At 39.4% G+C, this 14,362-nt stretch overlaps 1 protein-coding gene across 1 annotated transcript in view; it reads right to left on the reverse strand.

Moving 5' to 3' along the window:
- LOC121909056 (microtubule cross-linking factor 1) overlaps positions 1-14,362 on the reverse strand; it is a 76,647-nt gene that overhangs the window by 15,400 nt on the left and 46,885 nt on the right. The window contains exons 7-11 of the mRNA XM_042429423.1: positions 13,185-13,286; positions 12,033-12,257; positions 9,759-9,908; positions 6,820-6,987; positions 1,202-1,474 (exon numbers count right to left, since the gene is read on the reverse strand). Coding sequence (XP_042285357.1) covers positions 1,202-1,474; positions 6,820-6,987; positions 9,759-9,908; positions 12,033-12,257; positions 13,185-13,286 — 918 coding nt within the window. The remainder of the gene's footprint in view (positions 1-1,201; positions 1,475-6,819; positions 6,988-9,758; positions 9,909-12,032; positions 12,258-13,184; positions 13,287-14,362) is intronic.

Below are 14,362 nucleotides of genomic sequence, written 5' to 3' on the forward strand. Positions count from 1 at the left end.
TTGCTGCAACATCGCTGAATAATGCATCTCTGCTTCCTGCTCTTTGTCTCCGTTCGGTGGTACATCAACAGTTTTATTTATTCTTTTAGCTATTAAACGTGAGCTGTGCTCTGTGAGCTGTTCCTGTTGATATTATTCCTGTCTCTGCTTTATATGTTAATACTCTCGCACCCATGTCATATTAACCAGCGCGTGTTCCTACTTCCTGCTCTGAACATCACACAGGGGCGAGGTGAGACGCCGCAGTTCGACTAATTAAAATCTCACAGAGGACATCAATTATTCAGTAATCCTCAATATTTGTTGTATCTAGCCTTGGCAATTCTAAAGTACCAAACAACAGTGAAGATAATCTCCTTTGGTGCTTTGTCACTCTCTTTCTCTCTTCGAACACACACACACACACACACACACACATATACACACACACACACATATACACACATACACACACACACACACACACACACCCCACACTTTGGGTTTCAGCTTATTGATTGAGCAAAGCGAGTGATATGAAGACATTAGTTTAGGCTCTGAGCTCTGTCTCCTGACACGTTAAAGAATATACAATTAATTAATTAATTAATTGAAAACTAATCAGCAGATTAATCGATAATGAAAATAATCGTTAGATGCAGCAGATTCTCACGTTTGAGAAGCTGGAACCAGCAAATGTATCTTTGCATTTTTGCTTGATAAATGGCAAACGAATAATCGATTATCGACACTGATGTTGGGATTGAAAGTTCATTCTTGACCTTGTAAACAGCAGTCGACAAAATAATCACAACAGGGTCCATTTAGTGAACGGCTTTTTTTTTAAATACGACTTTTTTGGTTATATCACATGATCTTCCTCCCCTCAGCAGACTGAGTAGCCTATTCGTTATGGAATAAAAATAAATGCAAACTTTACTTCTCATCCATGTTGGCTTAAAAGTTTAGATTGAAGGTTCATTCTTGACCTTGAAAACAGAGGAAAACAATGGAAAGCTCCAGAAGAGCTACTAAATGGACCTTGTTGTGTGATTGCTTTGTAAAAACAATTGATGTTGATTGATTAATTTGCTGCAATTTGACCAATAAATTACATGCGAGCCTGACTGTCTTTAACTCTTTTCAATCTCATCCTTTTTTATCTTTTTTTTTTTAATAATACCATTTCCTCTATCTCTCTCCACCTCCTCCCTCCTCTCACCCTCTCCATCTTGCGGTGGAGCTCCCTCATGCTGCCGTCCCACTCCTGCCGTTCCCGGTCGAAGTGCTCCAGGAGCTCCGCCCTCTCGTGGCTCCACCTCTTCTCTCCGTGCTGCAGCTTCCAGCGGAGGTCCAGGGAGGTGTTGTGGCTCTCGGCCAGCAGACGTTGGTGCTCCTCACGCTCCTGCTTGAACGCCCACTCCGGGTCTCCGGCCGGTTCCCCTTCACCTCCCTGCGCCTCACCTCGCACCTTCCCCTGCACCTCCTCTTCCAGCTGGACAAACAGGAAAAACATGAGGATGTTGTGTCATTATTAGGCTGTACAGTATATCACAAAGAGATAATGATGTAAAAACACAGAAAATAAATATTCTAAGGAAATAACACAACAATAAACATATAATCCAGACCAGTATGTGTGAAACAGGTGACATTTAAAGGGTTGCTACACCCAAATTACTATACAATTTTCATTGTAACTACTTTTTACAAATGAAATAGTTGCTATTTCAATTTTTCACAGTAAGATCTGTGATTTTGCTTAACTTAACAGGAACATTATTCTGTAAAGAGATGTTTCTATTCATTTTTTAAAATGTAATATTTAAAAGTTGTGAGTTGCTCAAACGAAATTCCATTCACCTCCACTGTGTTTGTGTGGAGGCAGAAATCTCAAAACCCAGGCAAACAAAATCAAAACTTTCTGCATAACACTGGGGGTAAATAATAAAACAGGTTTTTTGGTAGTTTGGGTGAACCCGTGCTTTCATTTGAAGGCACAAAAAGTTTAAAAAGAGAGAATAAAAGGCGATCCGTACTTGCAGATGAAAAATAAAGCATCTGCCAACTTGTTTCGACCTGTTGTTGTTAAGAGCAGACTGCTGTGATTCATCATCTCACAAAGTTTGGTAAAAATCCAAAAAGCAGAGTCTGACATATTGAGTCTGACATATGGACAAACAATCTTCCGCTCTTTCGATCTCTCATATTTGACCTTTTAATCTGTCAGTCTTTGAGTTCAATATAAAAAAAAAAGATGACAAAGTGGAAAAAGAAGTGAATTCAAGTGTTCACACAGCCAAAAATAAATAAATAAATAAATAAATAAATAAGAGAAAAGGTGTAGGCTGAAGCTGTAGCTTTCTCACACCACAAATGAGCAATGACTCACTGGGGCTGATCGGTGTCATTTTGAAAATGCTGAAAGTCAGCAGTGAGATGGATTGTTTCACAAGTTTATTCAAAAATCAAGCCAGCTGTGTCTGAGATATCTCAAGAGCTGTATGGATGGAGACACAAACAGGCACAGAGCAGATTTTCATTGTGGAGGATAAGAATTACAAGTCACAATAAATAAAAGTTATTTTAAAAAAGATATTTAACCTCTTTAACAGTTGTCTGCTGGTGGATCAGTCGTTACAAACTCATTGTTTGTCCAAACTTTGGTCAAAGCCACATAACTTTATCCTAAATTCTAGACAAGATCCAAAAGTTTCCAAAGATACCACAACGTCAGGCTGAATTTTGGGGGGAAATGTGTCTAAAATGATGCAGAATATTACCATAATATTGGGTTTTAATGTTTAATTAAGTTTCACTCATTAAACGGCCTCAATAAAGAGTTTGAACAAGATTAAACAGAATATTTATGAGTCCTGTCCGACAGACTGTGTGCAATGAGATGATTTCAATGCAGTCCTTCATCATCTTACTTGCAGAGAGTTAGATGAGAAAATGGATACCACTCTCATGTCTGTCCATTCAAAATGAAGCTGGAACGAGGAACAGTTAGCTTAGCATAAAGACTAGAAACAGGTGGAGACAGCAACAAAATGCTAAGGCTGGCTGTAGCTGGTTATTTATCATACATATTTATCATACAGACAGAGAGAGTGGTGTCAATTTCCTGATCTAACTTCTGCAGGAAAGCTTATCTCCCAAAATGTGGTATTTTCCCTTTAAAAGCCTTGAAGATAACTCTATTTAAAGCTACAGTATGTATTTTTTTTCTTATATTTTTAGGTGAAGTGTGCTCCAAAGCATATCTTAATATGGAGAGCTGTTGTCAGAGACTTCTGTGACCCAGACTCATTGATCAGCCTGGCAGCAGTACAGAGATATTTCCCTTACTAGTTTTTAAATGAACCTTGCCCTCCTAACCAATCAGAGGAGGCCAAAATCAGGGTTGGGAGCTCACAGCTGTCAATCAATACATGAGTGCACTTCTGGTCTGCTACTCCTCTCATACCGAGGCTCCAAGCGAGCATTAGCTGATGGAAGCTGTCACTACGGTTCACTCACAGGCTAGCGAACCCCTGATACCTGCAATTAAAGAGCTCCGTTACTCCCAGTCCTCAGGGAGAAATCAATTAAGTCTCATGCTAGCGCTAGCTCAGTTTCCAGAACTTGCACATTGTAGCTTTGAGGGGAAAACTGGACGTAAAGGAGTTGAAACCAGACTTAATACACTCACCGAGCACTTTACTAGGAGCACCTGTGCAATCTAATGCAATACAAGAGCTGTTGTATTGAATGGCATTAGATAGTACAGGTGTTACTAATAAAGTGCTCGGTGAGTGTATATTAAAGAGAAGAAATGGAAATACTAATAGAGCAACTCACTGCTGTTCAAAAACTAAAAAAGTGTGACAACGAAAACAAAGAACAACTGGTTGTTTTGCTGCAAACAGGGACCCGCTGTGATAACATTGAGTGAAAGGCTGCCCTCCCAAATTTATATTTCAAACTACTCGCTTGCCGTGGGGGACGTGAACCAAAGATTCAGATGTTCTGCAGAAATCTTCAAAGCTGCAGAACGACAGAGGGAAGTTTCTCTTTTCCCTGGCAGAACGGAGCTTTTGTAATCTTCAGACAGGCTTTGATCCCACAACATAATGGTACAAACTCAAAGTCTGTGGTGCCGGGGTAAGTGTGAAGAACGAGTCAAGGCTACATTCAAATCTGAGCTTACATCACTCCCATTCACAAACATCAGTCTTGTATACTTTTATATTGGGTTTTTAAAACTGTATAATAACATACTGGAGAGGATAACATCTATAATAATAGCCGCTGACTGAATGCTTAGAGCAAAGATGCAAGACATTACAAATATAGACAGTTACTAAGGAGGCTTCACACTGTGCCAGTGACCATAACAGAGTATGAAACATGAGGCCGTCTGAGCAAGGATCTCGTAATAGAGACTTAAAAATAATTACTTCTCATTTCCACATATAAATGCCCAGGTGAGGATCATTTCCAATTCTGCTCTGCTCTACTGGGCTGTATAATAATCATGGGGAAAAAACCCCAAAAAAACCATAAATTTTGGGGCATATTTCTGAATTCCTAATCAGAACGACGCACAGTAGAGCAAGAAAAGAACTCAACATGGTGTTATCAGAGGAAACTAAGTATATTAGTTCTCTTTGAGGCTCTCGGCGACCTCTGCTCTGTGGAAGGATATGAACCATGTAAAAGCCGCACAGATTAAGAACATGAGAGTTCAAAAGATAATCTTCCTCCTCAAACTCAAGCCACTTAATTGGTTCCCAACGCTGCGGTTTCCTTTTTTTTTTTTTTATCAGATAGAGCTGAGAGAAGACGCTGCTCTGAAAGTGTAGGATTCGACTTTTATCTACCAACACAGAGGTCAATAAACAACATATTCAATATCCTGAAACGGATTGTACACTTTGCTTTTATCCGCAGTGTTAGTTTGTATCAGATATAGCTGGAGTTTGTACCAGACACAGTGGAGAGATAACCATGTTTTAATGATGAAGCTCCAACTACAACGCTCATCAAAACAACATGGTTTCAGTATCCTCAAGTTTATCTCTCTGGAAAACACTGACCTCTTCCTGTCTCTGCAAACTTGGTAATGATTTTTACTTCTACTAAACTCAAACAGAAACCAAGAAGTAGTTTAGAATCAGTGTTTTTATGATTGGGATTTTTATCAAAGTAGCAGATATTACTCATGTTTTCCACTTCCTGACCACAATTACCTGAAAACAATCTATAAAAAAAAACCTGCAATGAATCTCATGTACTTTTGCCATTTAAAAGGAGACATATGATGCACATTTCCAGGTCTATATTTATATTCTGGGCCTCCAATGGAATATCTTTGCATGATTTACAGTTCAAAAAAACTCTTCCGCTGGCTCCGGAGGCTACATGAACAAACCATGCAACAAACCGTAGTAGTAGGATTTCACTTATTTTTCTTGTTTTTTTACTCAAAATGGAAACTTCTTAAATACATCTGTACGCGTTCGAGCCAAAATCAGATCAGAAATATGCAAGTGGACAACATGAACAACCCATGGACCTGCAAGCAACAAAAGCTACAGAGCGGACAGCCGTTTGTGGGCATACATGAACAATCTGATGTCATCACTCCGTCGCTTTGCTGTTGCAGTATCAAAAAGATCTGTTTGAAAGCAACACATAGACTTGCATAGACCAAACTTCACTGGGATTGTGTGATTTTTAAACCAACAAAAAGCTGTACCATTAGAATTATTTGTAAAAATGCTGCAATTTACAGTGACAATGCTAACATGTTGATGTTTAGCAGGTACACCTGCCATTTTAGTTCATGGTGCTAACATTTGCTAATCAGCACTAAACAAGAAGCACAGCTAAGGCTGATGGGAATGTCATTCATTTTGCAGGTATTTGGTCATAAAACAAAGTAGTGGACATATTTAATTTTTGATCTGATGTTGGCGCTACATGAAATGTCACCAGTTATTACAATTCTGGGGTCCACTAGTTGTTGAGATAGTTTGGACCAAAGTGGTGTACTGGAGCCACACCACTAATGTAATAGTGGCTTTAATAACGTCCTTTAAGATTTATTTTTCTTGTACCTCAGACTTTCTTCTGTCACTGAATGTTTAGGATGTTGTCTTTCAATTTTTTAGGACCTGCTAACACTTAAAAGTGTCATTTTCTTGGGTATCAGTAAAAAGTTTCGATGTTCCATTAAGGTGTAAAGGCTGGGAGAAACGGATCAGCTGCAAAATTATAGTTATCAGCTTTCACATTGTCATATCAGTTAAAATGAAGTCGGCCTGCTCTTAATCTACAATGTATTTACATAACCATTAGGAATAAAAGAGAGCACTTTACCAGCTATCTTCAGCTCAGTAAGAAATGCTTAGAGGCACATCCAACAATTAGGCACAATGCTGAATTAATTAGTTTGCACAAAGCACAGAATATACACACTATATTGTGCCAGGCAAGTGATTCATCTTTTTTTTTCTGACTGGAAGCTGTCCTTCCTTTTTTTAATTTAAAAGCAGAGGGGCGATTATGAATTCAGTTCTTTCCATTTGTTTGTCACGTGATATGGATTAAGACGGCTATTATTCATCTCATTGCAGCACTTTCAAAATTGCACCGATGGGCCCAAGAAAGGAGCTAAAGTTACAGCTATAAAAAACAAGAATATTTGTTGTTTTTGACTTGTTATTGGGTTCAACCTGAGTGGAAAAAGCAACATGTTTACTGTCGTCATGCTGCTTACTGAGTGCACCATTGGATTTCTACACCAGACTGTGTTCTGTGCCTTTAAGGTGGGCACTGAGATGCCATCTGTACCTGGGCGACCTGGCACTTCATCTCTGCCCACTTGACCTCCCAGGCAGCTTTGTCATTGGCGTAGGACTGCAGCAGTTGGCCACGCCGCGTCTCCTCCTCCCGCAGCTCCTCTCGAAACTCCTCCAGCAGCGTCCGCAAGGCCTGCAGCACTCGCCTGTTCTCCCCGAACTGTGCAGAGGACATTCAGAGAAAACAAATCAACAAAAACACATTTAGTAAATGTTAATCCAACACATTAAGGCACACACATGCACACAGCAAATTCTGTCCTTATCTTGAAATTTGTGATGGGACTTCTGACTTCTGTTTTTATCCGCGTCTTTTGCTTCTCTTTAAAACACTATGAGACGACCTTTTGTAGGTGCTTTATAAATCAATTTGACTTGACCTTCTCCATCCTGTTTCTCATCTTGTCTCCTGATCTGTTTTTAAGGCATTGTCCTTATCCCCATCTATCCTTTCCTTCTTCTTCTCCTTTCCTTCCTTCTGTATATACATATAAATAGGCGATTTCAGACTGGAGGAACTTTTTCATAGTTCTCAGAACTGTTGGAGGATCAGCCCCCTTTTTACTGTGTCCGCACTGCAGGACCTGGGAACAATCGTAGTTCTTACGAATGCCATTTTGAGGGACTTTTTAGCTCCTACTTCGGGGTAGGTACTCTCCCAGCACAAGAGGAACCTTAAGTGACCTAAGTGTACGTTGATTGGTCGAAACACATGAGCCAATGCAACATCGGCAACCGCCACTTTTAAAAAATGAGACTTAAAACACACAACAGACACACAGCTCCAATCATGGCCTCCTCCATCTTGTTGTCATTGTGTCTGACGCAGAAGTGACGTTGCTATATCAACCGCCAGCTGGCTTACATCACTTCAGTGTTCCTATTGGCAGTGTGAATGCAAACAAGAAGGGAGTCTAAATAAAATCTAAATAAATCCCGAACGCTCAGGTATCTCAGACTAATGCAGTGATTACAGCTGCAGTGAAAACCTGTTGGAGATTTAGTCCAATTAGTTCCAATAATGCAGGGGGTTTGCCAAAGTTTATACGATTCAGGCTGTATGAGCAGTGACATCCAACGGGTCACGGAGAAAAGAACATCATGTATTGTCTGCTCCTGAGGAGAGGTGTGTGGAAAGTTGTTCGTCTCTGGTGGTCCTGTGGAGAGTCTTCAGGTCTTGGCAGGAGGCGGTGAAAACACAAAGGAAACTGTGAGTAAAACATCACCTCGAGGTAGTATCGCTACGGCGCTGCCAACTCTGCCAGCCTCGGCTGAGAACACGATATGAGCTCAGGTGCTAAAAGGCCGCAGCATGTTGATCCAGTTTAGGAATATCCAGGAAAGAAGTGGAACTCACATGCATTTTTTACGAGGGCAGACACAACTGCAATAGACCTTAATATTTGCTTCCACTACTCCATACCTAGATACACAACATACAAGCATCAGGTGATGCAACATTTTTCATGTCACTGATTTGATGCTGAAAATACATATGCAAAAAATACCCTACAGGTTCTCATTTAACCCCCTTAATGTGCTGGTGAATCAGTCAATATAAACTCATTTGTTTGTCCGAACTTTGATCACCCACCGAAGATTATTTTAAATCCTAGAGGAGACCAAAAAGTTGCAAATGTCAGGCTAACACTAGTTTTACATACATTACATTTTAATACTCTACACCTTTATAAGTTCAGAGCCGCAGTGGGTAAAAACATCACACTTGCAGTATATAAAGAATATAAAAACTGTATCCTTAAGCACCTCAGCAGTATCAGATATTTGCAGTACCAGGGGGAATTAATCAGGATTTTTCTCTCACCAAGTTGCCCATCTGTCGAAATTATTTCCAACTTCTCACTCAAAACTTTCAATGACCTCTTCCCGGCTTAATATACTATTATCTCACTCAGACTGCAGGAATTATCATCTGCGCTCTGCTCTGCTGTAGTAGACATGTGTGCAAATGCTTACTAAAGCAAGTCTGAATTTCTGCTCTCGTGCATAAAGCTTAATATAGTCTACTGGGCTCGCTTGTTAAGACTGGAAAACTGCTCACAGAGCAAAGCAACAATGTCAGATCAGTGTGTGTTGTGGAGAAATCAAAACGTGAGACAAAGTAGAGCACTTAGAGGTGCTTAATAATGCATCCCAACCCGAATGCTTGCGTACTTTCTTTACTTTCACAGAGGGGAATAGTGGTCGACAGAGGTGCTGAAAGCAGATCTCCACACACGCTGGGTAGAAACACTCAACAGCATCAAAAAAACACAGCTCCTTTTGTTTCCCTCTCATGTAACTAAGACTCCATTTTTTTTTGTTTGAGCAATAAGCATAAAACTGGGTGTACTCAAAATAATTACTGTCTCCAACTAGTTATCTGGGTCAAAACTGTCATTTTCATGCCATGCCAAACAGCTCTAATGAATGGCTGCCAAAAATTCATTTGTGCACAATGAAAACGAACAGCTAGATGTCCAAACTTGTTCAATACATCAATTTACTGGAGAAAAGAGAAGTTACTATAATCTTATTTCTCTGCATTACAACTGTGTGTGTGTGTGTATTGTGTGTTGTTCTATTTCTTTTCATTTTACCTGTTTTTTATTCGATTTTAATTCAGTTTTTTGTCTTAAATTCATATAATTTCTAGGTGTGTAGCAAAGGCAATTCTTCTGCATTTAATTGAGCAATTATGTTTTAGGTGATGACAGTAAAGAAGAATCTAAATCTAACTTTTTCACTTGAATTTAAAGATTTACAAGCATCATCATCACGGGATCCTTAAAAGACTAATCCTATGATAAAATTAAAAATATCTCTACATCCTCCAATCAAAAGTAGACAGTCACCAGAGTTGCAGTTTTTCTTAACTTGGTCAACATAACTTCAGTCAGACCGGTGAAGGAGGTGTAAATGTGCGAGTACCTGTCTTTGATGCTGCAGGTGTCGTTCAGGTGACGGCAGAGGGACATCCCCCGGGGTTTGCGGTAAACACATTCTGTCGTCTCTCTCTGACTCCCCCTCCGTCTGCTCCATTATCACTCCCAACTCTGGGATGCCCTCCAACTTTTCGAACTGGAACAGATGATAGAGCCATGAAAAGCTGTGTTTTTAATTCGTGCACTCATTTTTCTGTACCGGCACATTCTGTTTCAGGCTGACGGTCACTGAGGTTATCCCAGCATGCACTGGGCAGAAGACAGAGAAACACACTGGATGAGTTGTCTACTGCTGGTCCATCACGGGGGCTTACACAGACAGACAAACAACCAGTCACATTCACACTCACACCTGCGATTCACAGTCTCTCATGTGTTTAATTTGGATGTTTTTATCATTTATTAAAAAACCGGTGCCCTGAAAAGTTATGATTGTTATGTTTCTGACAGCATCAAAAACATTTGGTTTGGTATCAACAGAAGGAAGTGGGTAGTCAGACGGAGCAGTGATAGCAAGCACAGCTGAGAGAAGATCAGTCATTTACAGAAACTTAATCTCCATCAACAGCAAAATTGAACAAATTTAGGGAAAAAAAGACTTCATAGTTCTGGCCAAACTTCTCTGTGATCTACTGGGGGAAGTGCAGCGCTGAGCTGAGCTATGAACGCTTATCATCTGAACGCCACCGAGAAACAAAACAACAAAACATGACTCTCACAAATTAAGAGTTTAAACAACCAGAAGGCTGTGAAGATAACAAGAAAGAGCGGTGCATCGACCGCTGAATCAACAAGCTGAACAACAAATGGAGTCGATCAGTCAGCTGCGCAACTAATTAACTGGACTATCACTCAGTCCTGCAGCAGTACCTGCATTATTGTGGGAAGTTTGCACCTGAAAGTGATTCAGGTTGGGTCACTAGTTCGTTGACATTTTTACCATCTAAATACTCAATTAGCTGACTCGTTTTGTAGTTAAAGAGCTATACCATTTGCAATATTTTTGGTTTTAAGGCACAAAACTTTAATTAAACAGTCTAGACAGTAAATATTTGGGTAGTTACACAGTTTTTATTCTTCAGCACATTCAATATGAGATAAAGTAATGGGTACTACATTAAAGGGACAGGTCTTGGCTTTAATTTGAGTCCATCAATATAAAAAGAACTGTGTGGGAGTTATAGCCCTTTTAACACACAGTGCCCGAAGATAGGGGTTCAAACGTAATTGGACACTTTGCTACTTAATGTTTCTTGGGAAGCTGTGTGTTATTTCAACATTAGTTCATGCACAAAAGAGCTCACATGTGGCTCAGAGTTGATTGATGATTGTCTTTTAGATTGAGGTGGCGTTGTCTGTCAATATGATGCGTAAATAGGTGACGTTTCCCAAAACTCAAACCAAGAAGGCAAAGCAGCAACTCTCCATCATCCAAAATCAGCTTTCATAACTTATATTCAACTCAACTCAAATTCAAATAAAATGACTAAAAACCAAATTTAAGGCACAATGTTTTTGCCAGAAGGTTCATATATCCTCATAATGTGACCATTGCTGACAATTTTAAATAAATAAAAAAAAATGTAAGAAAGAAAATGTATTTTACAGATACAGGTAGAGGCATCCCTCATTCATTTCATTCAGATAGGACAGTCTAATAAGTTCAGAAAATTGACAAAGTGACTAATTCAGCTGATGTTGCCTCCATCTTAGTTAACCCCACACAATATCTAGCCTTTAATCATAATATCAACATGAATTTTCTGTATCATCCAGCTTTAAACTGTCCTGTCTTTCCCTTCCACAGACTAAATTAGCTTTAAAAATTCCTCATGCCAACTCTGAACTGGGGATGACTGGTTTCCAGTAATGTGCATCTTACAACTTGAATTAACTACAAAACAAACTAAATCAGTGACGCTCATTACTCTGAGCAACTGTTAAGTTCTTCTGAATGATATTTTTAATGATACTTGTGAATGTTTTAATTAGTGTGATGACTGCTTTGTGTGTAACGGTCTTGTTTGATATTGTATGTAGAAATATATGATAATAAATAAAGCTTAACTAACCAACCGACTCTCCGGCAGGTGATCCAATAAAAACATAAACACCATTATAAATGTACAGTACGGGCATAATGGAGCACAAGAGGAAAAACAAGGAGAAACACAGCACACAGTCAAGTTTTTTAGTAAATGCATTATGTGCCTCAAAACAAAAGACAGATCCGATCCAACTCCTCGAACCCCCGACTCACCTCTGGATGCACCGCCTCCTCTCCAGAGTCGTCCTTGCGGCCGAGCCTCCAGTGCATAAGGATCCACCTGAGCTTCATGTAGAAGATGATGGTGTTGCGTCTGAAGAGGCGGACCTCTTGCTGCAGCATGGTTCTCTCCTGAGTCCAGGGCACCTCATGACTCTGAAGTCCCTGCAGCTCCAGACCTCCTCGCTGGGCCTCCAGACGCAAACGCTCGTCTTCCTGCTGTGGAAAGGGATCAGAGAAGAAATTTCATTTGAAAACTGTCACATTCAAATACTTTTTATAGTGTTTTTGTGGTGTAGCTCACAGTAAGTACATTATATGTGATTAATGTATCCTGTTGTTGTTTTCCATAATTTTGGATGTCAGCCTCACACAGATCATTTATCATTATTTGAAAAAAAAAATCTATTATCTATTATAATAAAAAAAATGTTATGATGCAAAGATCTTGGCAGAAAATTGATTTTGTCAATTATACAAGGGCTGTAAGAACTTATTATTTTCTTAATCGATTCATCATCTGGTCCATAAAATTGTAAAAATTTGCCTATCACAATTCCCCAGAGCCCAAGTTGACAAATTGCTTGTTTTGTCTGGCAAATAAGCTAAAATCCAAATATATTTAGTTTAATATCAGAAGACTAAGAAACCAGGAAAATATTCACATTTGCGAAGCAGAAATCAGAGGCTCTTTGTCATTTTTGCTTTAAAAAATGACTTAAATGATGAATGAATTATCAAAGTAGTTGCTAATCAATCTTCTGTTGATCGACTAATCCTTTCAGTTTTAAATGATACGGCACTTTGCCCATCCTTTTAAATGCTATTGCTTTTTTTAATTTGATTATAGGAATCATTTTGAATGATAGATGTCATGTTGATCATATTTTGAATGTCATGTTTGCATGAATGATGAAGGTTGAACTACTGCAGGGGGGAAGACGGTGTAACGTCTAAAACAAAATAGAGGTTTGAATATTTAAAACCTGAAATCTATAACTTTCTTCCCTCTCTAGTGGTTAGACTTAATTAAAATGATGTTTCAGCAAAGATGTCAGAGCTGGTGAAGTGTGATACTGGTGGGCTTATGTTCATGTTATAATCTAAAAACTTTCAAACACGGCGTGACTGACAGCGTTATTGTACCTGAGGCAGTGAAATGACAGACTCCCGTTCCTCTGTTGCCGCTCGCAGCCTTCGTTCGTGATCCAGGCGAAACTGGATGTCAGAAGCAGACGTGTCCCGGAGCTGAACCCACAACAGCACAGCAGTTAATTTACCAGCTATGTGCATCAGCTACATCACATATTGATATCTCACTATCATTCTATTCAAAACATATAAATGACAGGAGATGATTAAAAAAATTTTGCAGAGCAGGACTGAAAAAAACCTCTAATCAGACTTTCACACAAGTAGAAATCCATTATAACTTCTTCTGCAACATCTCAGGGAGTAATTATAATTTAATGATGCAGATTTCAGCCTGGATGAAGTATATTTTCATCAAACAACATCAAAGCCTTTAGATCAAACTTTCAACACGAATATATAAATCTTAACTCATTTGCTACCTTTTCTGCATTACCGAAAGGTTACTTTAGGCTGTGAAGGGGAAAATGAATGTACTGTATATTGAGATAGTGAATGTACTCGACTAGACTGACAAAACATGTGACGCATTTACCGTAGCTCAAAAACTTTGCCTCACCTAAAAAAAATGGTTTCTATCAAAAAGAACAAACTCGCTTGTGAGGTTTCTACAGGTGAATAATGCTCATAGGGAAATGAGATGCTCATGTTTACGGTTTTGAATGTGATGATTCTTCTTTTCAGCATCAACTGTTCAACCTGTTTACAAGACATCCCTGCACCTGCACCTAAAACACCTAAGAGCAAGTAAGATTTGGAAATCACAGCAGTTTATAATGCGATTTTCTTCTCTGTATCCCGTGTGCCAGCCTTTACTGTACCCTCCACCAGTAACTTGAGCTGTTCAGTGTGTGCTGACCCAGGATCACCTCCCTGTCAGCCCAATGTCAAATGCAAATCACACAGGCCTACGGTGCAGCACTAATCCTGCCATATCCAAGCTGCTTTCCCATTCATTCATTTCACCTCACAGATTACTCTGCGGCAGAAAGCACGGGGGACAAAAAGAAATCCACATGAAATTGCTATAACTGTAACTGTAATAGTTATGTGTCAGACCACCGGTGCCAGTACTCTGCATTACATAACAGCGGCCGGTTTCTCTATGAAAACAAGCATGAGGCAGCGATTATGAATCACGGTGTCCTGCGATTACTCCGTTTATTAAACAG

Source organism: Thunnus maccoyii, chromosome 12, assembly GCF_910596095.1.
Source record: "Thunnus maccoyii chromosome 12, fThuMac1.1, whole genome shotgun sequence".
NCBI lineage: Eukaryota > Metazoa > Chordata > Actinopteri > Scombriformes > Scombridae > Thunnus > Thunnus maccoyii.